The sequence below is a fragment of the Leptopilina heterotoma genome, unplaced genomic scaffold (genome assembly GCF_015476425.1).
Source record: "Leptopilina heterotoma isolate Lh14 unplaced genomic scaffold, ASM1547642v1 Lhet_666, whole genome shotgun sequence".
Classification (NCBI taxonomy): Eukaryota; Metazoa; Arthropoda; class Insecta; order Hymenoptera; family Figitidae; genus Leptopilina; species Leptopilina heterotoma.
Window position 1 is genome coordinate 174,137 of NW_025111154.1, and position 26,303 is coordinate 200,439.

At 30.9% G+C, this 26,303-nt stretch overlaps 1 protein-coding gene across 4 annotated transcripts in view; it reads left to right on the plus strand.

Moving 5' to 3' along the window:
• Positions 1-26,303, plus strand: part of LOC122510117 — a 50,625-nt gene that overhangs the window by 16,111 nt on the left and 8,211 nt on the right. Inside the window, exons 4-20 of one of the 4 annotated variants that reach the window (XM_043624538.1) lie at positions 209-244; positions 1,570-1,752; positions 5,693-5,836; positions 5,997-6,179; positions 6,252-6,383; positions 6,524-6,838; positions 6,953-7,135; positions 7,216-7,347; positions 7,436-7,750; positions 7,830-8,159; positions 8,242-8,562; positions 8,690-8,872; positions 18,440-18,571; positions 20,969-21,292; positions 21,372-21,560; positions 21,636-21,773; positions 22,305-22,409. In XM_043624538.1, coding sequence (XP_043480473.1) covers positions 209-244; positions 1,570-1,752; positions 5,693-5,836; positions 5,997-6,179; positions 6,252-6,383; positions 6,524-6,838; positions 6,953-7,135; positions 7,216-7,347; positions 7,436-7,750; positions 7,830-8,159; positions 8,242-8,562; positions 8,690-8,872; positions 18,440-18,571; positions 20,969-21,292; positions 21,372-21,560; positions 21,636-21,773; positions 22,305-22,409 — 3,345 coding nt within the window. Of the gene's footprint in view, positions 1-208; positions 245-1,569; positions 1,753-5,692; positions 5,837-5,996; positions 6,180-6,251; positions 6,384-6,523; positions 6,839-6,952; positions 7,136-7,215; positions 7,348-7,435; positions 7,751-7,829; positions 8,160-8,241; positions 8,563-8,689; positions 8,873-18,439; positions 18,572-20,968; positions 21,293-21,371; positions 21,561-21,635; positions 21,816-22,304; positions 22,410-26,303 lie in introns of all 4 variants that reach the window. The other 3 variants (XM_043624540.1, XM_043624539.1, XM_043624541.1) reach the window with 3 other exon arrangements.

Consider the following 26,303-nt stretch of genomic DNA (forward strand, 5'->3'; position numbering starts at 1 on the left):
TATATACTAAAATTGAAAATCAGGTAAATTGGACAATAAATTTTAACAACAAAAAATTGCAGTAGATCATCTCACACAATTTTTCATTTTCCAAAAAAAAAAAAATTCCAAAAAAAAATTTTTCTGTACAATTTACACAAAAAAATTATACTTGTAAATAATACATACATGTGAAAAATATTTTTTTTGTGTGCGTAAATGCGATCAGGTCCTGATTCGGAGCATTGCGCTGGAGCTGGTTCCAGTAAGTATATTTTTACTCAAACTTTCAGGTCCTTTCTGTGAATTCAACGACTCTGTCCTAAATTTGGAAAAGTTAAATACGTCCAGAAACCTTATGAAAACCAAAGCTCTGTCGCTAATATCAATAAAATTATTTTACCATCCAATTTACTTTTATGTTTAAATAAATATTTGAATTAAAATTTTGTTTCCGAAAACTATTTAAACAGCGAAAGAGCACGAATATTTTTTTTTAATTTGACAAAATTATTGTTGTTTTAACACATTTATGAGTATTTGTTGAATTTAACAGATTAAAAAGAAAATTTGTTTCCTCATGTAAATATTTCTTTGTTGTAAATAAGCACGCTTCATTATGGAGAGAAATGTATATTATATTTATTTGAATATTGTAATTACTGAAATTGTTGTAATAATATATTTCCCAATTGAGAGCCTCAGTGGAAATTACGGTTAGTGAAACTATCTCATTATTGGGAGAATAATATTACAGTCGATGTATCTAATGATTTTCGAGTTATTCTAATAATTGTACAACCAATTTTAATCTCACGATAATACAAAATTTGTTGTACAAATAACGTAAATGTTATTACAAGAAATTACTAGCTTGGAAATAATATTATTTGATCAAATGCATTATGTAGAAAATTATACAATATTCAAAATCAAAAAACATTGTAAAAATTGTAAAATTTTTAAAAATTAAAAATTTTTAATTAAAGAATATTTTTATTTGTTACTTTATTTGAATACATTTCTCTCATTGATTGTATAAAATTGCAACGAAAGCTTTATATTAATACGAGTATTGTAATGTATAACACTATTCGTGTATATAGACCATTGAGATAAAAGTTTCTATTCCCTAAGGATAATGTAGGAATAAAATTTTCATTCGTCCAAAGGAAATGGAAAAAGATTTTGACTTAAACTTTTTTCTCAATATGCTTGCTTGAGTTTCGCTTCGATATCCTTTCAATATAAATAATAACGTAACTTTTGTAAAAGGAGATTTTAATTTGAAATATCGTAACTGCTTCATCATATTTCTCGACCAAGACGAAATATGATCTCTTGGGCCTGTTTTATTTTTTTTTTTTAAACAAAACCAGTTCTCTCTAAGTCATGAGTATGTGGTGTAGAAACAAAAAATCTCATTGGAATGACAAAACCATATGGGATATATTAGAAATCCGAGTGATTTAGTTTAGTCCCAAGTTGAGCACGTCGATTAACTTTGAGCGATATGATTTTCGTTTGTAAAGTAAAAGAAAAAAGCGAATGACCTGCGATAATGTTTCATCTTGGTTCACAATGGGACAGACAAACCGGACTGTAAGAAGTGCGCAAAGGCCCTTCAGGAATTGGAGAACATCGATGACGAGGCCGATCAACTTGGTATCGGATTCGTTAAGATTGCAGACGAACGACTCGCCGAGGAGTATAATCTCGGACAGCTTCCTGTTTTGGTCTACTACAGACATCAAATACCAATTGTATACGAACGTAAGAGTATTTTTCATATTTTTATAATAAATATTTTTCATTATCTATTTTTTAAAGTTCTTTTTCAATTTAAAAATTTATTTCTTAATTATAAATTCATCAATTTATAGATCAATGCATAAAAATCGTTAATCAGACTCAGACCTAGATTATGACTTAAAATTGAAATAAGATATGATTCTGAATTTTGACCTAATAGGCCTGAACTTAAACCTTGACCGAAAATTAGAAATAAACCAAGGACTAGACTAAAGAACTAGATCTTGAACTTGACCTAGACATTGACCTACAATTAAAACCTGGACCAATTATATTCATAAAGCATAATTAGACCTAGAAACTTCTATACCTAGAATTAAACCTTAAACTACAACTAAACGTAGACTTCGACCTTGACGTAGAATTGGACCTAAATTAATTCCTAGACTTAGATTTAAACTTATACTTAGAATTAAACTTAGAAGTAAATTGAATTAAATAGACTTAAGCTTAGAATTAGAAATAGATCTTGTGCTTGACACTTATACCTAAACCTAGAATTGGGAATTAATCCTAAACCTAGAATTAATACTAAACCTAGACTTAGAATCAGACCTATAGCTATGAATTCTGACCTGGAAGTAGAAGTAGACACAGAACTTGACCAGAAATTAAATCTACACTGATGCCTAGACTTGGATCTAAATTCAAAACTAGACCTAGTCCTTCACTTAAAACCACGTCCTAGGCTATTGACTTAGAATTAGATTTAAACCAAGACCTATAGACTTAAAACTAGACTTCTAAATATAATTATATCTCAACCAATGCCTAGATTTAAAGCTAGATTTACAATTAGACCATGACCTTAACCTAAAATTATATTTAATGCAAGGCCTAGTCATGTACATAGAAATATATCTAGAATTAGACCTAACATTTACTAGAATTAGAAATGGAGATAGACCTAAAATTGAACCTAGATTGAGACCTAAACATGAAATTAAACCAAGCCTTAGACTCCTACTTTGAGTTAGACCGATAAAAATTACTAGACTTAGATTTAGAATAAGTGATTGACCTAGAACTGAATCTAGAATTAGACTAAAGTTAAGACTTAGAATTAGATAATAGATAGATTAATTGTATATCAAGAATTCGACCTGAACTAATGCCTAAATTTAGACTTGGAATTAGATGTAGACCTAGCCCAAGACTAATACCTATTCCTACAATTAGATCTAAACATAGAGACAGTCTCAGTCCTTCACCTAAAATTAGAGGCTTAGACCCATACCTATATGATTAGATTTAGACTTAGAGCTAAACTTAAGCCTGAACAAATCGCATTTCCATAATTTGTTATTAGATATAAACCAGCAGTCTAGAGACTAATAATTTGACCTGCAGCTTGTTCTAGAATTAGACTTAAATTAAGGTCTAGAATTAGAGATACATCTTAAATCAAACCTGAATCGATACCTGGACCAGAACTTGAATATTTCTACCTAAAATTAATTCCATACTAACTATCTAAATGTAAACTTTTTTGTACTTTTATCCACCCTTTAAACCGTAGACATTAAACCTTGTATTTGTAATATAAATTATTTATAGTAATGTGAGTGCTAGAGTGGATTATCGAAGATTATAAGAATTAAATTACTAGTAAACATTTGAGATATTATAACAATCAAATTACTATCGAACACCTGAGACGTTGAATGATTGAAAATAATTAGGTTCAAATTAACAACATTAATTTATTGTGAACACTGGAACAAATATTCGTTTTACAAACGAATTCATGACAACTAAAAATAAACACGTTACATAACTCAATAGTTTAATTAAACAAAGTGGCGCCTATTTACTCAAGCGGCTTTAATGCACCTCTTCATAGTCAGGTGGTCTTCACAAAATGCACGCCTATCCGCGGTCAGGCATGCCAAATACAATTTCTGTCAGCCCTTTGGCTCATCAATTCAGCCTTTTCTGTTCGGGTCAGGCCTTCCGGTCAATGACCTCTTCCCGTCAGGTCTTAATCGTCACTGCCTTGAGCACTTGATCCCTACTCCTTTCTCCGTCGCTCTCCTTCCCTTTTCCTTCTTATTTGAATTTCAATTTCCCTAGTTCTCGTCGGCAACATAGATGCGTTGCTGAAAGCAGACTTACAAATGGCTTGCCGATCGACAAACGGCGTTACCAGCTGAGATACCCCGGGTTCGCTACATCCGAAGTCCGCCCCCTGAGGGTTTTCTGAACATACAGGGGAAATTGCAAACAATCTGTGGGTTTTTTTTAAATTGGGATTTAAAACTTTGGTTCCCTTCTTTATCCTAGAGCTTTCTTGCTGATTTTGGTCCACGTCAGCTACTTGATTTCACCTATACCACCCGTAAATGAAAGGAAGTGTTTTTAGTTTATATTTCGTTGGTTTTTTATACACCGGAAACAACCTTAGCCCTAGACTTGATATTAATCTAATCTAATTAATTGAGCTGGAACTGGATTCTCCATATCGAAAGTAGGCACTTAGGTTAATACCCATTGTACCAAAGTGCAGTTTGCTCGTTTTAATGCAACTTATTTAGTCTTGTTTACCGCTCATTTTGACCCCATCTTTCTATGACTCCGTTAACCAAGCATAGCCTTATTGTCACTGTTAATTTTGGACCCATATGACCGTCTCAGAACCTGTTTTTTCTAAAAGACGTCATCTCTTTTATTTCCCAGACAAGTTTCAATTCTATTGTGGTATTTTCCAGAGCCCCTAGGACCTGAATATCCACACAAATACTAATCCTTTTGCTATTTTTTCCGTTTGCAATTGACATTTGGGCGCAAATTAAAATTGCACAGACCTCAACCTGTTAGACCGTGGTATATTGTCCCAATGACTCAGCTACTTTTTCGGTAGATTCTGAAACCTGCACTGCAGTCCATCTTGGAGCCGTCCGTATACCATACATCGTCTCCAAGTGGAAAACACTTCTTCCGGTTCATTCTGAAAAGAATAAAGATCTTATACCCTGGTTTAAATTTCACCCTTTTGATCATTCTATCATGCACCATATTTAATTATGGGATGTATAGACAGTCTAGTTTCTCTGTTACTGTAATAAGTTGAGTCCTAGGCCATCAAACAACCACCGCATATAAAAATCTGTGTTTTAAGATCATCTGATAGAGGCAATTGTCCATGTTAGGTCTCAGTTCCCAAGATAAACATATCGCCTTTCTACAAGACAAAAAAATAGTACAAACCCCATCATACTGATATTCGAAATGTTCTTTCCAACTCAGCTTTTTATCCAGGATTACTCCCAGGTACTTAGCCGATTCGGAAAAAGAAATTTTTTTCAAATAAAGTATCGATTTCTTTAAACTAAGAACTTTGTATTTCTTAGTCAAAACGACTATCTTCGTTTTTTCTGGATTCACAGAAAGTCTCGTTAGATTGCATCAATCTTTAACAATCTTAAGTATAGTATCCTTGGCTATTCAGATTTCAAAGCAACTTATCTGCCACCAAGCAGCACAACAAAGGAGAAAGAACTTCCTTTGGGCACCATTTTGAGACAAGGCCTATTACTCGCCTATTACTCTAGCTTCACTATATGTATATCTTAAAATCCTCAGAGTATCAGATCAATAAATCTTTGTCTATTGGTGATCTCGGATCCAAAGATCCTTAAATTATTTGACACACTAATTAAATAAGAAAGTGATTTACATACGTGAAGATTTTAATCTTTAACTGTATAGATCCTTTGATTCATAGATCATAAATACTTAGATGTTTCGATTCCTAATTTATAAATTCATAAATCCTTTTATCCACTAATGTTGAAATTATTTATTTCATAATTTATTTATACACAAAATATTACTTTAAAAAGTCATGAAGCATACATTCTTTATTTATTAAATACTGATGTTTTTATGAATTTTTCTCAAGACGAACTAAGTCGAGAAGAAGACGTCCTGGAGTGGCTGGTTGCAAACAAGAGTACAGGTGACGAGGAAGACGTTATTGAGGATGTTACTGCAAAAACGCTCAACACACTCATTGGAAATATCGACAATCTGGTCGTACTCTTCTGTTCGTATTTAAGGTTTTTCTTCAAGTGTTACAAGAAAATTTTTCCAAATTATTTATTATGAAAAATTAATACTACATATTAAAATAATAATATTTTCTTGCACCACAATTTTTTAGTGATTAGAGAAAGTAATTTTTTCCTCGACCTTAACCATTACAGACGATCATGGTGATGAGGATTCAATGCAAGTTCTTCATGAACTCGAGAAGATTGATGATGATTGCGACAAGCATGGTATTCAGTTCGTTAAAATTGATGACGATAAAGCGGCAAAAGAATTTGGAATCGATTCAGTGCCTGCAATTGTATACTTTGAGAAACAATTACCAAATGTATACGATGGTAGGTAAAAAGAAATGGAAAAGTAATTAAATGTACACAGATGTTTTCTAATTGTAATTAATTATTTTTCAGGCGATATTGAGAATGAAGATGAAATTCTTGAATGGCTATTGGCACAACTTGAAAAAGATGAAATTGAAGATGTGACCGATGAGATGTTAGATCGATTAGTTAAGGAAGGAAAAACATTGGCAGTTTTATTCTGTACGTTTTTTATTTTACAAATATTTTTCTTTGCCTTTTTTCTCAAACTTCTCTTCTGAATTTATTTCTTTTAATTTTTTTTCTAATTTTGTCTTGAATTAACAATCTGATTAAATTTTCCTAATTATTTATTCAAATAGATGATAATAATGACCGCAAATCTCAAAGAGTTTTAAATGAACTCGAAAATATTGATGACGAGTGCGATCAATTGGATATAATTTTCGTCAAAATCGATAATCCTGATGAGGCCAAGGAATATGGTATTGAAAAAGTTCCCAGTTTACTTTATTTTGAAAAAGGAATACCAACGTTATATGAGGGTAATTTAGAGGAGGAGGAAAAAGTACTCAAGTGGCTCGAACATCAACAAAAAAGCGATCAAATTGAAGATATAACTGACGAAATGCTAGACATGGTAATCGAAAAAATGCCCCATGTTGCTGTACTTTTCTGTGAGTTTACTCCAAAATTAAATTTTCTATCATTAATTATTTTTCTCATTATTTTTCCCCATTAATTATAATTACAGTAATGATAATAATTATTTAATTAAAAATGTCTTGTAGATGATAAGGATCAGAAGAAGAGTCAAAAAGTTTTATCAGAATTGGAAAATATTGACGATGATTGTGATCAGCACAATATTGCATTCGTTAAAATAGACGACGAAGATGAGGCAAAAGAATACGGAATTGATGAAGTACCAACGCTCGTATTTTTCGAAAGAAAAATACCACATATTTATGAAGGTAACATTTTACGATTCAAAAAATATTTGTTCAAAAGAAAAATGATAGAAAAATGAATTTATGAAAACTTTTCTCAATAGGTGATCTTATGAATGAGGATCAACTTTTGGGTTGGTTGCTACATCAGAAAAAACACAGTGAAATTCCAGAGGTCACTGACGAAATGATGGAGAAACTGATAGAAACAACTCCCTACCTGGCTGTGCTTTTTTGTTAGTTATGTTTTATTCTCCTAAATTGATTTTTAATTGATATTATGAATAAATTGATATGTTGAATTTCTAAATGAAACAATTACAGATGACAAAAACGACAAACAGGATATGAGAATTTTGAACGAAATGGAGAATATTGATGATGAATTGGAAAAAGCTGGAATTGTCATTGTTCGATTGGATAACGAAGCTGAAGCCAAGGAATATGGTATTGATCATCTGCCAACTTTGGTCTATTTCGAGGGGAAGATTCCAGCTATTTATGAAGGTGATCTTCTCAATGAAGACGAGGTGCTCAAGTGGTTGATTGAGCAAAAAGAATCAGCAACTATTGAAGAAGTAACTGACGAAATTCTATCAGATCTGATTGAGGAGCACGAGTACGTCGTTGTATTTTTCAGTAAGTTTTATTTATCCACTTTATTAGAATTTAATTTTAATTCATCAATTCATCAAATGGTATTCCACTATTGTTACAGGTGGTGATTGTGATGATGGTGACGAGTGCGACAAAGTTCTGAAAGAATTGGAAAATATTGATGATGAATTGGACGAAACGGGAATTGTTTTTGTCACCACTGAAGATACGTCCCTAGCCAAGAAACATGGAATCAAATCATTTCCTACTCTCGCCTTCTTTAGAAACAAGGAACCTCTCATATTCAAAGGCGATCTAGACGATGAGGACGAGGTCCTATCGTGGATCACGGACGAAAACACTCTCGAAATTCCGGGAAAAATTGAGGAAGTGAATAGTCGAATGTTGGAGAATATTTTGGAGGAAAATGATTACGTTGTTGTATTCTTCTGTAAGTTTTTAATTTCTGATTTATTCTCCAGTTTTCTCTATTTGCAGTAGTCTTATTAAGTCTACCTAAAAACTAATTTCAGACAATGAGGGCGACAAGAAGAGTCAGAAGATTCTTCAAGAATTAGAGAACATTGATGATGAATGTGAGGAGAAGGATATTGATTTTGTAAAAATATCAGACGATGGAATTGAGAAAGAATACGATTTACCGAGTCTACCAGCGTTGGCGTTTTATAGGCACAAATTTCGACAGATATACACTGGTGACATGATGCATGAGGAGGCGATATTAGAATGGGTTCTTGAACTTCGTACATCAACGCCGGATGTGATCGAGAATGTCGATAGGAAAACTCTGCAGGTCCTCATAAATGATGTCGAGCATCTCGCTGTGTTTTTCTGTAAGAGCGCGTCTAGAAACTTTTTGTTTTCAACTGTAATTGTCAAGAAAAGTAGTCAATTGTTGCGATTCGGAAAGAAAAAAAAATATCTTGATTGTTAAATGCAAGTGACGAATTTTTTTAATAGACGACGACAAGTGCGAGTCTTGCCCGGAGATCTTGGAGGAGCTCGAGACCATTGACGACGACACCGACAAGCATGGTATTCAATTTGTCAAGTCAAAAGATGCCAAGTTAGCCGCCGAGATTGGTATCTTCTCATTTCCGGCTCTTGTGTACTATGAGACCGGCGTTCCGATTATGTACGACGGTAAGAGAATTTGAGCGTTCCTTCTTTTTTTCTTTTTGGTGCCGACGAGGGTATTAAGATTTTGCATTCCTTTTTTGAATTTTCATCCTTCAGACTTTAGTAACCAGGGGAATGTTCGCGGATAAAACTTTTCTTAAGACGTCCTCCGTAGATCTATAAATTATCCGAAGTATATATTAATCAGTTCCAATAATTAATCTGCCATAAGTTTCCAAATCTGACACTTTCCAAACCTCCTCCCATTAATTCCTAATTTTTTATAAAATTCTGATTGTGCATCAAAGAATAATCCTTAACCCAAAATCCTAAAAAATAAAACTAGGACGTCATGGGAATATCCATTTGCTTGAGACTATTTATGGGCAATGGTTGGAATTTATTTTTCCAAAATTTTTTACTTTTCTAATAAGTTTTAAATTTTTTTCCGGGCTATGGGTAAAGTCTAGCAAAGTATGGGCAACGGATAGAATAACATTTTTATAAATTTTATACTTTTCTATTAGGTTTAATAAATTTTCCGAAATATGTGATGACATTGGCAAAGTATTGGCAATGGCTGAAGTAATTTTTCAGAAATTTTTTACTTTTCTATCAGGTTTTCTACATTTTTCTTGTTATGGGTAGAGTCTAGCAAAGTATGGGCAACGCCTAGAAGAAATTTTTGTTAATTATTTTGGTTCTTTTATTAATTTGGGAAAATCTAGCAATAGATAGAATGAATTTTTGCGAAATTTTTTAACTTTCTTAAAAAATTTGTTTTTTTTTAAATTATGGAAACATTAACAATTTTCATTTTTTTAACAAATAGTTTTTATGGCCGTTGACCACACTTTGCAAAACTCTTCTCCTAATTTGTAATGTGAATGAAATTTTATAGAATAAACTCTTGAATAAAAAAGTAAAAGATTCAACAAAAATAAATTCCAGTCTTTGCCCATTCTTTGCCAGAGTCTTTTCCTAGTTCGAAAAATGTACAAAATTTAAAATAAAAGTAAAATATTTTGGAAAAATTAAATCTAGACGTTACCCATACTTTGATAGATTTTTCCTAAAATTAATTGTTTATCTAAATTGAAATAAGATGTTTATTTATTTAGAGATGTTATGAGGGTATCAATTACCGCTTATCTAGAAAAATGTCTCTGAAGGATGAAACATATTCCGAAAGAACTAAAAAATAGTCTGCTGATTATCAATCAATGACTAATTCGAAAAAAAGAATTAAATAATGCTCATGCGTAACGTGTGACTTTTGTAGGTAATCTTAAGAAAGAGGACGAAGTTCTGGAATGGCTAATCGAACAGAAAAGTAAGAAAACATTTAGGATGATGATTATTATAACTGGCATACTGTTCGTTGTGACTCTAGTCTCAGTCGTGACAATCCCACCGGATTATAAGTACAACACACATGCGGTCGTAATTACCCCTATAATTCTACCACCTACGCGATCACCGTAATTGTATTTAAAGAGAAAAGACAATGAAAATTATAATCTAAATTTACTATTTTACTCTAAAACGGCTTTTCTGCAAAGCAGCTTTGCCGCTTTTGTAATAATTTGCGTGAAACTATTTTTTTTCTATTACACTATCTATACATTTTTCTAATAATTACATTTTCTTTTTTCAATTAAAAATATCGCGAACGGTATTTAAATTTAGTTTTAAAAATTAATTTCGTGATAATGCATGCATATGTCAATGATCCGTATTAAATTATGCGGGTTTAGTTGCTTACGTTAACCCTAACCCAAAAAGTGTTTTTGAAACATTTCTTTTTATCTAATCCTTCTATCTTGTCTTTTTTCTAATCTTTTATATATTTACTCCATTTTTTCCAATCCTTTTGCAATTTTTTGACAATCGGCAATTTAAAAAAAAGTTTTCTTTTGTATACAAGTGACTAGATAAATCGTAATTAATTAAACTCTTGGTGATTAACGACATGTCCCTGTCGAGATTTTTTTTCGTACCCCAGTATTTATAGTCACTTAATGAACGCTATACAAATTGACGCTAAATTAATTTTGTTTTTTATTGAATTTATAAATTTTAGTTTGCATCGAAAAATATTTATTTTTTTAAAAACGGAGAACACATCTGTGCATTTTTTTGTAATTTAAATTATTAATTTGCTTCAAAGTTTAATATCATTTTTTGTTATTCAATCTATTTGAAAGGTAGATAGAGTTTTTTTTACAACCCTCGACGCGCTATTTTTACATGATCGCTGCTAATCTTCATACACAGGTAATGATAAAGATGAAGATGATGATGATGACAATAATTCGACGCATTACGATAAAGATGACAAAGATTTAAGTGCAAAATCGAAGGATAATGATAGTGATGATGATGATAAAAGTAAAGAGGATGATTCTAAATTTGACAGAGACGATACCAAAGAAGATGAGGATGAAAGTAATGATCGAAATGATGACGGTGATGATGATATTCATAGTAGAAAAGATAATAAGGACGACGATGATGATTATGATGATGATGATAATTGTGACAATGATACTAGTAAAAAAGTTAATGATGATAATGATTCTGATTCTGATGATGATGATGATAACAGTAACGATAATGACGATTCAAAAAGTAAAGAAGATAATACCGTTAATAAGGATGACGACGACGATGATGATGAGGATAATGATGATAATGTTAGCAAAAAAAAAATAGAAGAGGATAAGAAAGGCGAAAAGAAAAAACCAAATCACACTCACAGTGCCAAAATAAAGCTTCTATACCCAGGTAAAGACGCAACGGCGCTTGTGACAGATGAAATGAAGGTCACGTGATAAAGAATATGGTAGGCTTTCTTTTAAAGCAAGAGTTTAGAATGAACTATCAGTTATTTGATTTTCGTCTCAAGTGCACAGTGTAAATAGGCTTGAACCAATTAAAACAAAAGTAGTATATAGACATCCTTTTGATAAACTGTTAGGAATCGTGATCCAATTACTCACCCATCGGTCAAGGTCGAGCGAAAATGAAATTTCATCTGCACGGAATCGTTTGTTCCCATGTATCTAATTTCATACACTTTCGTTCCCATTTATTAATTTAAAAAAATATATCTATAATTCCCTCCTTATTAAGTCAAAAATTTTCCTATGTACTCATTTCATTCCATAATGATGATGCATGTTATTCGTTAATTTTAACTCTTCCTGAAAAATTTTATGGGTTTCTTTAGAATAAAGAAATTTTGCGCTATTAAAAATTCCACAGCATTTTTTTGTAAATTACGCTGGACAATATTTTCAAGCGAGCTGATTGTTCCGATAGCCGTCGTCTGCAGTGGAATTATCATTTTTTATCCATTTTAAATTTTAAATGTTGATACAATTCTAATATTTGGTTAATTAGAAGAAGAAAGGTATATTATTTAAGAATGATGTTTTTTATTTAATTCAATATTATTTCCATGCAATTCAGACATTTTTGGTAGCAACAAAACAGGGAGTCATCGACTCGCTGAAAGTATTGTTTTTTATTTTTTGAAAAAAAATTTGCACGTTTGGCTTTTGCTACGCAAAATGGGATTATAGTGACACAGCGCTTCAGGGTCTCATAACTAACTTCTTTTTTTGATGTTTACTATTCCTTTTTCTAAGTCTTTTTAACTGTCTATAACTTTGTATAACTTTTGATAATTTTTTTTTCTTCGATATAATGCCTACATCATTTATTTTCCCATTTTATCGTAATTTTGTAGGAATTTATTTGTTTTTCGGTCTATTTTGCAAAAGCCATTTTTAATTTTTTTGTAAATTCAATATTGTCTGATTCGTGTATTTGCTTCACTGCAGGCGACGGCTGTTTCTACATCGGGATGGGAGCAAAAAACGCGAAACCAAAGATTCCCTCCTATCAGCCTTACCAGTGCTGTCCATCCAAGGTCAAGGGTGGCACCAAGGTCGCCAAGGTCAGTCCAATTCCAAAGAATAAGTTGCGGGAAAGTAAACCCATCAGGCCTACTCCAATAGCACCACCGGCACTCAAACCAATAAACAAGCTCTCTCCTAAGGACATCAAAAAATCGGCCAGTGCTTCCGTCAAGGACAAAACTTCTAAACAGTCTCGAGCCGAGGCTTCGAAGAAGAGCAAGAAAGGATTCTTTGGAAGCGGTAAATATCTTCGATCGATATAAAAAAAATTGCTTTCCTGTGCAGATCTTAAAGATATTTTTTTTATTCTTGAAAACTTTGATAGTGATGCAAAAGTATCAGAAAGGATTTAATATTATTAATAATACTAAATACTTTAGATTACAGTAAACAAAATTACTATTCGGTCTGATGCTCCAGTCTTCAAAAATCCATACCTTGAAAATCTGTTGTGGCAAAATATTTGTCTCTGTTTGCCTAGGGATTAATGTCCTATAATGGCTAAATGCCATTCTCCCGAATTAGATTAAATCTGATTTGAGAGATAAAGAAGTTTACAACTAGAATAGCTTTCCGCAAGCAAGTATTCATTCTGTAAAGTTTACTTTTTACTTTGAAAATCCGAAATCTTAGGATCGTTAAAAACTTTGGAGACTGGCTCAATGGAAAGTACCTAATCCTAAAGAGGTCTTTCAATTCCCATTTCCACTAAATAATTAGAATTTTTATTTCTAACCCAGCAGATTCGGTCGTGGAAAATATTTAATTGTTTCTTCAGTGTCTGCTGAACAACCTCCCAGTGGACATAAGGACATGGGTTGTCTCTAAGAAATCTGTAGGACGTCCATGTTTATCTAAAGGACTTCCCAAATACATTGTATTTCTTAAGGACATCTTTTGAACATTAAATAGTTCTTTTGACGTTCTTTTGACGAACATGGACTTTTGTGACCTTTGTATAAAAAATCTCCTAAATTCTCCACAAACTTCTTAAATACTCTACTAAAGATTCCTTCTAAAGTTCTGCTGTCCCATCGAGGTTTTTTGATATAACATTAGTAAGTCCTGACTAAATAAGAATAGATGACTAATTATGTATTATATTTAGTGTAGAATTAGTAATTTCACATTAAACGGAAATACATGACTCCTTAAATTCTTTTAATACCCCTATTTTTCTAAACTTAGACTTAAAGTAAGACAAATATTTTTTCTTTCTCATGAAAATTTCTAAAATTTCGTATTCGGGACATTAATTTAAAACTTATGCTACAACAGATGTATTTATAATAATGGATGTTTTACCATCCGTTTTGTTGTGATCCAAATTGGTTATTTAAAATCCAGTTTCCTATCATGATTTCTGCCACAAGAGATCAGTATCCCTATTCTACAGATTTATGTGAGTGTTTCTAAGTTTATTTTGGTCTCTTGGAAAATAGGAGCCAAAGCATATCCATTCGGTTTCCCAACTTCTTAGTACTGCTTAAAATATCTATTAGATTCCTTGTATATTTAATTTCTTTGTACTGTTTGATACCGTTTAGTATCCAATTCTTGAGGTTTGCCTCAAAAGTTACTGTTCGATAGCACCTGAACTATGCTCTGTTGTATAAAGTCAGAAACGTCTACAAAAACTGACATTTATTTTCAAGAAAATGACAATTATTGTAGACATTCCCACTTTGCACAACAGGTTGTGCACTTTTTTCCGTAATTTGTTTCTGAATATTGACCCAAAAATTCAACCAACCTAAAATTCTCTTTGGGTGATTTTGATTACAATTGAAAATCCCATTCTTTTCTGCCTCAATACCTGGTGCTGCACTCTCCTCAATAGAGAAAAATGGCAGATATTGATAATCACCCAAAATAGATGACACCCAATTAGTAGCAAACCTACAAAGTGATAATAGTTTATCTATAATTTCACAAAATGCATTAACTAACCTTTGTGATAGAAATCCATTAATAAAAATCTAAAACAACATTAAAATCATAATTTTTAAATACCTATAAATGCAATAAATATATTTAAAAAAAACCGTCGAGCAATATCGTTTTGAATGATTTCTCGATTACCGGATGTTGCAGTTGTTGCTGGTATACCATACATTATGAAGGTCTAAGAATTGGAGAAATTGATAATGGATTAAAGAGGATCAACACTAAAAAGGTCTACTACAAAATAGAATAATGAAGTGGATTTACCATCAGACAAAGTTAGTGTGGAAAATAACTATTCCATCTCGAATCGTTACCATCATAAAAAATATATTCAGCTCCTCCGCTGATGAATCCGTACCAATAATTTACCACATTGCATTAGCAATTTCAAAACAACAAATGTGCGGACACAAAAAAAATTTAATCTCCTGATTAACCAGAATAATTGCCATTTTGTCTAATTCCGATCCTTTCCTCCTTTTTGTCCTTATTCCATCGAAGGGTTTCTTTAAAAAAATTACAACCATTTTTTATCGTGATACCTACCGAAAATAGAATTTTTCTTTCTCTAATAGATATTCAAAACAAAACTCTCTGCTTACAGCATGTTCCTTTCTTTAATTCTAACAAGCACCGCACTAATTTTGATTTATAAACTTCAGCATTTGTTTCATCTTTTTATTTATCGCGTCGTTATGTTTTGTTTTATAATTATATTTTATGAGAATGTTGACTATTAGAGTATGAATTTTTTTTCTACGAATTTACAACATCAAAAAAACTCGGTCCCAAAATATCCGTTGTTTTACTAATCTGCTTAATTTTTGATCTCCATTTTAGCATTCAATATTATTAAAACCTTTTTTTCTTTTTCAAATAATGCAATAAGACTGATCAGTCACAAAATGCTCTCTAAACTAAAATATAATTACAAATAATTTGCTTCTACTTTTCATAGAATAATTTTCACTTCTGCCAATTTTCATTCTCTTAAATATGTGAGGTGCTTATTTTGAAACAAACAAACAAAAAAAGGCTGCTCAATCTCTTGCCACTAATGTTTTGCTTCACAAAAAACAGAATCTTGATAAGAATATTCTGGTCATAAATATATTGTAAAGAATATGAATTGTGCCTTGTAAAACAAAAATATCACCAACTTATATGAAATACATACGAGCATTTGTGCAAATTGTTTTGTTTTAAGTAAACTTTTGTTTGCATATGAGCAACGTAATTTTTTCATTTCTCTTATCAGAAAGAAATTTTTTCGTTATTTATTAAAGTAAAAATTCCCCTCAGGATGCAATTTTTTTTAGAGAAAAAAAAGAAAGAATGAGTGAATCTAAAAGAAAATGGAAATATTACTGTAAATTTTGATGAATGATTATAAAAAAAAATTCCATGCGTTAGTTTGGAGAGTGTTAAAATATTGTTGCACGTGAGCAAACAAATTTTTCCAGAACAAACGTGTTTTTAAATACAATTTCTATATATACATTTTAATTATAAATACTCGCGTAAATGGCAAGAATTGCATCGTATTTACTTGTTTTTATTTTTTTTTGGTGCAGCTCACAATATTTGTGAATTTTTTTCCTTTTTTCTAGTCTACGATAGTAAATTGTGTAATAATATTCGAAAAAAAGGTGATAGTTGAAGACATTTTTTTCGATGTTATATTTTCTTACCAATTATCATAAATATTTCACATCATAATATGTAACATTAATTTATTAACTATCATTCACACGAATATTCATTGTTCATATAAATATATATTTTTATATTCGCTTTCACTTTTTTTCCGAAATTTCGAATTCACAGTTTACTTGTTTCACAAAAGTTGAATTATTTTATAAACAAAAAAGTGATATAAAAATGTTCACGGTGAGCGAAGAAAAGTAATGCACCCGCCGTAATGTAAATTAACTATATAAATTCGATTAATTATTGCATGTACGAAAAATTACATCTTACGGCAATAAATAAACAAGTTTCCTAATACCAAACGTTATTCTTTGTACTCTTTTTGTTCACAAAAAAATTTTTACTAAAAAAACAAAAAAAAAAAAATAGGAAAATTAGTACTAATTTACAAACAAACAGAACTTAATTTTTTTTTAATTAATTATTGTCTACTTTTGATATCATGAAGACTATATTTCTAATGCTCCCAAGAGGAATTAATTTACTCGCACAAAGCAGAGCATTCTATAAAAGACTTTTCATGAAATTTTCATAGTTTTAGATTAAATAGAAAATTGAAGGAAATTAATATTTAAGAGTAAAATATTTAAATCGGAAGGAAAGTTTAATTTTCTTTGAGATGCATTTTCAAAGCGTTTTGAAATTTGCTTTCATAATAAGCTTTATTTTATTTTTTTTACTGTAAATGAACATTACTTATAATGTAAATTTTTAAAAGATAATTACATTATTTTAATATTAAAAGAATTGAATCTCGAAGAATTGAACTTCTAATATTTTTCTAATTTGTAGTGGTAGCTAATTCCGTAAATTCTTCATTTTGTATAAAACATTTACTTCTTTGGTCAAAATTTTCTTAGAAACATTACAAAAACATTAACAGTAGCATTGTTTATTATAACTAATCTAACCACGTACCTTGGGACAAATTACATTAACTATAAAAATATAATTAAATTTAAAAATCGATTTCCGCTTCTTTCCGAAACAATTCAAATATTTCTGTTTCTTACACAGTCATTATTAGTTTAAAAAATTATTTACAAAAAAAAATTGCACATTTTTTTTTCTTTTGTAAATTTTTCTCGAAAAGGGCAATTTCAATTTTTTTTACATATCTTCGTTTTTATTTTTCCGTATTTTTTAATTCTTTGTGCTTTTTTCTTTCTTTCTTATATTTTTCATTTTTTTACTTCTTTGTACTATTTTTATTACTTTTCATTTTTTTATTCGATTCTTCAGAAAATTATTTATTAGTCAGAGAATTAAAAAAAATGTTTCCAAGAGATTTTTTTCTCTAATGTTGAGAAGTGAAATAGTTTAATGAACACCTTTCTCGTTTGCGAACACACGCGCTTCTGAGGGCACAGAACTCAAAAATTTCTCCTTCGAGCTTGTGGAAGCTTAGGAACGTTCGACCTCATTCCATTATTGCGACTGGCTGATGCTAAGAGTAGAACGCACATAACATGACATTTCTCCTCACTGGTGTGTCAGTTTTTTTGTATTTATTCTTGTCACGAAAAAAAACTCAAAAATAATGTCAATTTTTTTTCCTTAAACACAATTTTAATTTTCTTTTGCAGAAAAATACAAAACGAAATTTCTTTTTACCTAATAAATAAATTTTTCCTATTCGATTAGCCACGACAGAAGTTTTTTTTCGAATCTTTAATTTTGTTGTTTCAAAGTATAATTATTTTTTTAAAATAAAAATTTTATTGAAAATTAAGAAAATACGTCCTATAAGTAGTAGAAATAAAATAGAGAAAGTAGATTATATATATTAATAGTGTAGATTTCCTTCCGAAAGTTTTTAATGAATTGCAAGAATTTGATCCATGGATCAAATTTTTGCAATTCATTAAAGTAGATTATAATTCTTTTTTCCGAAGGAAAAAATTTGTCACATGAATGATGATCAACAATTATAGGTATGAATTATTCGAGATAATAGATTTTTTTAGTGAAACAAATTTTTTGCAATTAATTTCCATTCTATTAATAGGAAATTTACTTGACGAGGCGGAAGTATTGGACTGGATGGTGAGGCAAAAAAATGACGCCAGCATTGAAGAAATCGATCGGGACACTTTGACGAAGTACATTGAAATCAAGGAATTCCTTGCAGTGATATTTTGTAAGAAATTATTTTTTATTCTATTATCCAGGCGTCGATTACGCAATTTAATTTTTACTTTCACATTCATTTTCACTTTGACAAATTTCTATTTTTATTTTAAATTTGACAGATTTCTTTTTTCACTTCTATTATCACTTTCATTTTCACATTGACTTTGAGAAATTTTTATTTTCATTTTATTTTCACTTTCACTCTCACTATGATAGATTTTCATTTTCACTTTTATTTTCGCTTTCACAGATTTTTATTATTTATTTTCCCTTTGACGGATTTTTATTCTCACTTTAAATTTCACTTCCACTTTGACACATTTTCATTTACACTTTTACTATCACTTTAACAGATTTTCATTTTCACTTTTATTTTCAATTTTGTTTTCACTTTCATATTCACTTTGCCAAATTTTTATTTTCACTATTATTCTCCATTTTATTTTTGATTTCACATTGACAGATATTTATTTTTACTATCACATTCCGTTTAATAGATTTTTATTTTTACTTTTATTTCCACTTTCGCTTTGATATGGGCGAATTCTTTGCAAAATTTAGAAAATTTGGAATGGTCCTTTTTGGTGAAAAATTCAATGAGTTACAGAATTTCAAAGTTTAGAATGTCAAAAAACTCATTTCGAGAAAATCGAAATCAAAGATTGTAATGCGAATATCTTTGGTTTTTTAGGAAGTTATTCAGATAACAATTGTTTTAAGTCTACACTGAGAGAAAAGAAGGTGAAAGAAGGTACACTGCTGTTCATTTGGAGGTTGTGTATCGCAATTAAAATTTGGATCAACTGCGCACTCTAAAGGGGCGTGTAACGCGCCCCTTTAGAGCGCGCTGCTGACTCTTGACATGGGACGCAGTGAGCCCATGTCAAGAGTCAGCAGCGCGCTCTAAAGGGGCGCGTTACACGCCCCTTTAGAGTGCGCAGTTGATCCAAATTTTAATTGCGATACACAACCTCCAAATGAACAGCAGTGCACCTTCTTTTCTGTCAGTGTAGTACACCTTTAAGATGAAAAAGCTCCCCCCCCTCAATTTTGAAACAATGAAAAAATAACGGACATCCGACAAAGTTGTCCCTTTTCTAAAATAAACCTGATTTTTTGCGAAGTTAATGGTTGAATGTTATTTTATTGAGTTATTTGAAGCAAAAAAGAGAAAGTAGACTTAACAAAATTTTTTAAGGGACTTTCTTTTTTCTTTCTTTCTTTACTTTCTTTTTCTTTTCTTTAGGAAATATCGAAATTTCCATTTCTAAAAAAACGAAATTAAAAATTGTAATGCGATTTTCTCTGGTTTTTCTGGGAAGTCATTCAGATGAGAGTTACTTTAAGTCTAGTACTCCCTTAAAATAAAATCAAAAGGTTTTGAATTTTTCCGCCTTCTACATTTTGAAATAGAAACAACTTTTGCAACAGACCGACAAAATGGTTCCTTTTCATTTTTTTGTCTAACAACGAAATAAAATACTTAAAGTATCAATAAATTAATCAAAAATGCATGATTCGACGTGTGAGACTCTGTAGATGAAGAAAAAAGAATAAAAAAGTTTCGACATTTTTTTTCAAAATTAAAATTGGGATTATCTCCGAATCTAAAACCGACAAAGTGGTTCCTTTTCATGCGGACGTATACATATATTTATTTTCAATTTCATTTTTGTTAAATTTTTTTTTCATTTTCTCTCCGATAGATTTTTTAACTTTCATCTCCGATTTTAATTCTTCATCTCAGGATTTTTATTTCATTTTCAAAGGCCGGTTATGTAATTTTACTCTGACTCTCATTGTCACTTTCACTTTTGCATTTAATTTAAGTTTTTTATTTTCATTTTCACTTTTACTTTGACAGAATTTTAATTTCATTTTTACTTGACAGAATTTTTATTTCACTATTGCTTTCATTTTTACTTTGACGTACATATATTTTTATTCACGTTTACTTTCACCGTGATAAATCATCAGTTTCAATTAAATTTTTTTTTTATTTTCAAAAAGAAAATTAGTCTAAAGAAAATTATCAAGCTGAAATTCTTCAGATTTATATTAAAAATGAAAGTTAAAATAAAATTCTAAGTGAAAATGAAAATAAAAATAAAAGGGGAAAAAATTTATAAAAGTGAAATTAAAAATAAAAGTAAAATAAAATTCTATCAAAGTGAAAATGAAAATAAAATTTAAAAAATTATCAAAGTGAAAGTATAAATGAAAGTAAAAATAAAATTCTAAGTGAAAATGAAAATAAAAATAAAAGGAAAAAATAATTATTTAAGTGAAAGTAAAAATACAAGTAAAAATAAAATTCTATCAAAATGAAAATGAAAGTAAAAATCTGTCAAAGTGAAAGTAGAAATAAAACACATTTTTAAAAAATTCGTTTGTTTATCTATAGATAAAGAGGATGATCCAGAAACGCCCAGAGTTTTGAGACACCTCGAATTAATTGATGACGAAGCATCAGAGTATGGAATAAAAATTGTCCAAATGAAAGATCGTTTAATGGCAAAAAAATACGGTTATAGAAATCCACCCGGAATTACTTACTTTCGAAAGGGTAAATATATAAACTACGATGGTGAAATTGATGACGAGGAGGAAATATTGGATTGGCTTACAAATCCCGAAAATATGGAACTCACCGATCATATTGAGCGGATCAATCGTAAAATGTTTCATAAAATTAGACAGTCAACGGACTATCTCGCCGTTTTTTTCTGTGAGTGATTTTCCCATTATTATTCAATATCACAATGAAAAAATTTAAGATTCCTTTGTTCAATAATGACGTTATTTAGATAGTGACGACTGTAAACAATGTAGTCGCGTTCTATCCGAAATTGAGCACATTGACGATGATGCCGATGGTGCTGGGATTAAATTTGTCAAAATTGATGACAAACAACTGGCCAAAGATTATGGCGTCTTTGCTCTACCTGGTATTCTATTCTTCAAAATGGGCTCAAAGGAACCTGTAATTTACGCTGGTAAATATTTTCTTTAAAGATTTAAAATTTCTCCCAGAGAAAGAAAAATGAGATAAAATTGTAAAAAATTCACAGGTGATTTGTACGAGGAGGAACAAATCTTACAGTGGCTGATGATCCAAAAGGATCCATCGAGTGAAGTGATTGAGGCACTAGAGGGCGAGGATTTACTTCATCTCATTCGAGAATCGGATTCATTAGCGGTTTACTTCTGTAAGTCGAGCAGTCCCAAGGGCTCAACAATCTGCCAAGCAGGAATGTATCTCTTGCCTGCTGCAGCAATAATTATCTAATTGTCGCGCTTACGCTTCTTTTTTTTAAATTGTCTCTTTAATACAGAAAAAAAAGAATCTCATATATATATATATATATATATATATATATATATATATATATATATATATATATATATATATTTTCTCACCAAAAGAATTTCAATTTCCAAATTTTTAATTATTATTCTTCAAAAAGAAAGAAAAAAACCGACTAATGTATATTGAGAAACAATCTAAGGTTTCCCTTAGGTTTCTACAAAACAAAGAAAAAAACAAGGTTTCTTTTTAGGAGAGAGAAAAAACCGCAGTGAACGCGATAGAATGAATCGATACGTTGACTTTTCTAGTCAACAATAAAAGCTGCTACCAGCTTTTTTATTCTCTTTTTCTTTCCTTTTTTTCTTTTGTTTTTTTCATTTGTCTTCTTTTTGCGCTGAGTTGTACAAATTCGTGTATACTAATGTCGTAGGGAACAGAACACTTTGCGACATGTGCCAATCAAAAGTTTTCCGCAAGCAGAGGCGCCACAAGCAGGAACAGAAGTCTGATGCTGAAACAAGTGAAGATGTCAATGGTATATAACGAGAACCGAATCTGGTTAATACCCTCCCTCCTGCCCAACCCCCCCTACCGACCCCTAGAAACCCACTAAGTTCTGTTTTGTAATTGAAAAGAGAAGTTTTCCAATTAAACGATAATTGTTTAATAAAATTGATTTCAAATTTTCTCCAATTGGAAAATGTCGAGAAGGAAAGCTTGTCATATTTCGATTTGGTAGTGTAGAAATATGAATCCATAAAGAGATCCTGCAAGAAAATTTTGTAAGATTTTTTCACCCTTTGGGTTTTTTTCTTTGCATTTTGAACCCCTGAATAAAAATCGTGTTTTCTTGAAATTAATAAATATTAATAAAAAGAATTACTTTGACTCAAAGATCTGAATAATTAGGTAGACATTTGGGTTTAGCTTTGTGCCAAAAGGATTTTAAGGTCTGATGTTTTATATTTAAAAGTCACTGTAGTATTTTTAACAAACCTAAAGTCCCTAAAAATTAGGGAAAAAATTTTGTTGTTGTCAAAAAAGTAAAAGTTTAACGTTTATTAGAAAAAAAGTGTATAACTATAGTATTCCTCAGTAACGATGTTGTACTTACAAGGATCCAAGTCATTCAAAAAAGTGTATCGCGATCAGTGGACCTAAACATTCATGCTTATGGACAACATCTACAAATTGGACCATTTTTCCAAAGATAATTGAACTTAAAACTTAGTATTGAAAAAAATACATTAACATTCGTAGAAATACAAATAAAACAATTAAAATTACTTAAAACTTTAAATAAATTTAAAGTTGTTGAGTTATCGGTTGTTTTTTTTCCTTTAAAACAAAAGTTAATAGTTTCCTGGTTGGAAGTTCCCTATTGAAAATCCCCTTATGGGAAACCACATGGGAAACCACATGGGATCCTATGTCAAAAACCATGTAAAACCCTACTTCCATGAAGGAAACCACGTGGTTTACCATGTGGTTTCCCATGTCAAACCATATGGGAAATTGAGACAGGATTTTAGTTAGGAATAGACATGGGAAATTTGAACAGTTCATCTATGCATAAAACCATATCAAATCCCACATGTTTTTCCCAGTCAAATCCTAAACCGAATCCCATGTGAAAAACAGTATCATTTATTTATAATTATTTTCCCAAGTCAATCCCCAAGTGAAAAACAGTATCATTTATTTATAATTATTTTCCCATGTCAAATCCTAAACCAAATCCCATGTGAAAAACATTATCCGCCTTATTGAATATCCCTACATGGGAATCCACTTGGAATTTTACAAGGGATTTCACATAGGATTTTATATGGGAATTGACATAGGATTTCATGCAAGATTTCACCTAGGATTTAATATGAGATATCACATAGTATTTTATTAAAGATCCAATGAAGAAATTTTCAAAGGATTAAAAATTATTTAATAAAAAATTAAATAATAAATAGTATTAGTGTTATAAGTCATCAAAAAAGTAAAAAAACGATCATTTGAAACACGTCCTCTCTGCTACAGGTTCTCAGCTTTTATATACTTCCAGAATCGTCTCAACAGCGAGAGAAGTAACTTTCGCCACCTAGCGGTGAAAGTATAGGAGCGACAGTAATCTTTAACATTACTAAGGAAACCATGTGGAATACCACGTAGGATTCCATGTGGTTTCCTACGTGGGGATTTACATGGGATTTTACTTAGGAATTTAAGTAGAAATAAATTCCCAAATGAATTCCTAAGTAAAATCCCATGTAAATCCTCACGTAGGAAACCACATGGAATCCTACGTGGTATTCCACATGGTTTCCTTAGTAATGATAAAGATTACTGTCGCTCCTATACTTTCACCGCTAGGTGGCGAAAGTGACTTCTCTCGCTGTTGAGACGACTCTGGAAGTATATAAAAGCTGAGAACCTGTAGCAGAGAGGACGTGTTTCAAATGATCGTTTTTTTTACTTTTTTGATGACTTGTAACACTAATACTATTTATTATTTAATTTTTTATTAAATAATTTTTAATCCTTTGAAAATTTCTTCATTGGATCTTTAATAAAATACTATGTGATATCTCATATTAAATCCTAGGTGAAATCTTGCATGAAATCCTATGTCAATTCCCATATAAAATCCTATGTGAAATCCCTTGTAAAATTCCAAGTGGATTCCCATGTAGGGATATTCAATAAGGCGGATAATGTTTTTCACATGGGATTTGGTTTAGGATTTGACATGGGAAAATAATTATAAATAAATGATACTGTTTTTCACATGGGATTCGGTTTAGGATTTGACTGGGAAAAACATGTGGGATTTGATATGGTTTTATGCACAGATGAACTGTTCAAATTTCCCATGTCTATTACTAACTAAAATCCTGTCTCAATTTCCCATATGGTTTGACATGGGAAACCACATGGTAAACCACGTGGTTTCCTTCATGGAAGTAGGGTTTTACATGGTTTTTGACATAGGATCCCATGTGGTTTCCCATGTGGTTTCCTATATGGAGATTTTCAATAGGGTTGTTTTTTTATAATCACTCTTTTTGGACAATTATCAAATGTCCGTTTACTTCAAAAGAGAAGTTAATAGTTTACGAGTTGAATGTTGTTAGTTATCTTTATGTTCCAAACAAACATAATCACTCTTCTTGAAAAGTTATAAGTTGTCAGTTGTCTTTGTATTCCAAATGAACATAATTATTACACAGCCACACAAAAAAAATAAAGTGTCTTGATCTGGGGTCGAGATATATGTATTCCGCTGTATTTCGATGCGCTGAATCCAAATCCGCCATCAGAATTTGGCCAATGGGTCCTGGTTTCGCCCTAACCTTAAAAAATACCCTAAAATCGTTAAAATGATCACTTTTGAATTATCAAAATTGAATCTAACCGCATATTGATATTTTTCTAAGATCCCTTAATTTAAATAAACTATTCTATAAGCTTTTCAATTGAAAATTCATATAAAACATTAAATCTATCGAACCTAACCTCAAAAACACATCTAAGATTCCAAACAAACAAATTATACCATATACAGCGCAATAAAAAATAGGTAAGCTCATGAAAGTTACAACTTATGTGTTTCTATGACTGCTGATTACGAAGCCGGTGTTAGTTTATCAAAATTCAAAATGTCAAATCAAATATGGCGAACAATATAGATAAAATTTGTTTGGATTGGCTTGAAAATCGTTACTCGGGGTTTTTCGGAGTCGCTGATGACGAATCCCATTTCGGTTTCTAAAAATTCAGAATAGCGGATCCAATATTGCGGTCTTTATTATTTTAACGATTTTTTAAATTTATTACTCGCGGTTTTTCGGGACCTTTGATAACGAATCCTATATCAATTTTTATAATCTTGAAGTCTTACGAATTCTTTTCTAACAATTTTTTCTAACAATTCGTAAGACTTTAAGATTATAAAAATTGATATAGGATTCGTTATTAAAGGTCCCGAAAAACCGCGAGTAATAAATTTTAAAAAATCGTTAAAATAATAAAGACTGCCATATTGGATCCGCCATATTGAATTCTTAGAAACCGACATGGGATTCGTCATCAGCGACTCCGAAAAGCCCCGAGTAACGATTTTCAAGCTAATCCAAACAAATTTGATTTATATTGTTCGCTATATTTGATCCGCCATTTTGAATTTTGATAAACTAACACCGGCTTTGTAATCAGCAGTCATGGAAACACATAAGTTGTAACTTTCACGAGCTTACCTATTTTTTATTGCGCTGTGTATGGTATAATTTGTTTGTTTGGAATCTTAGATGTGTTTTTGAGGTTAGGTTCGATAGATTTAATGTTTTATATGAATTTTCAATTGAAAAGCTTATAGAATAGTTTATTTAAATTAAGGGATCTTAGAAAAATATTAATATGCGGTTAGATTTAATTT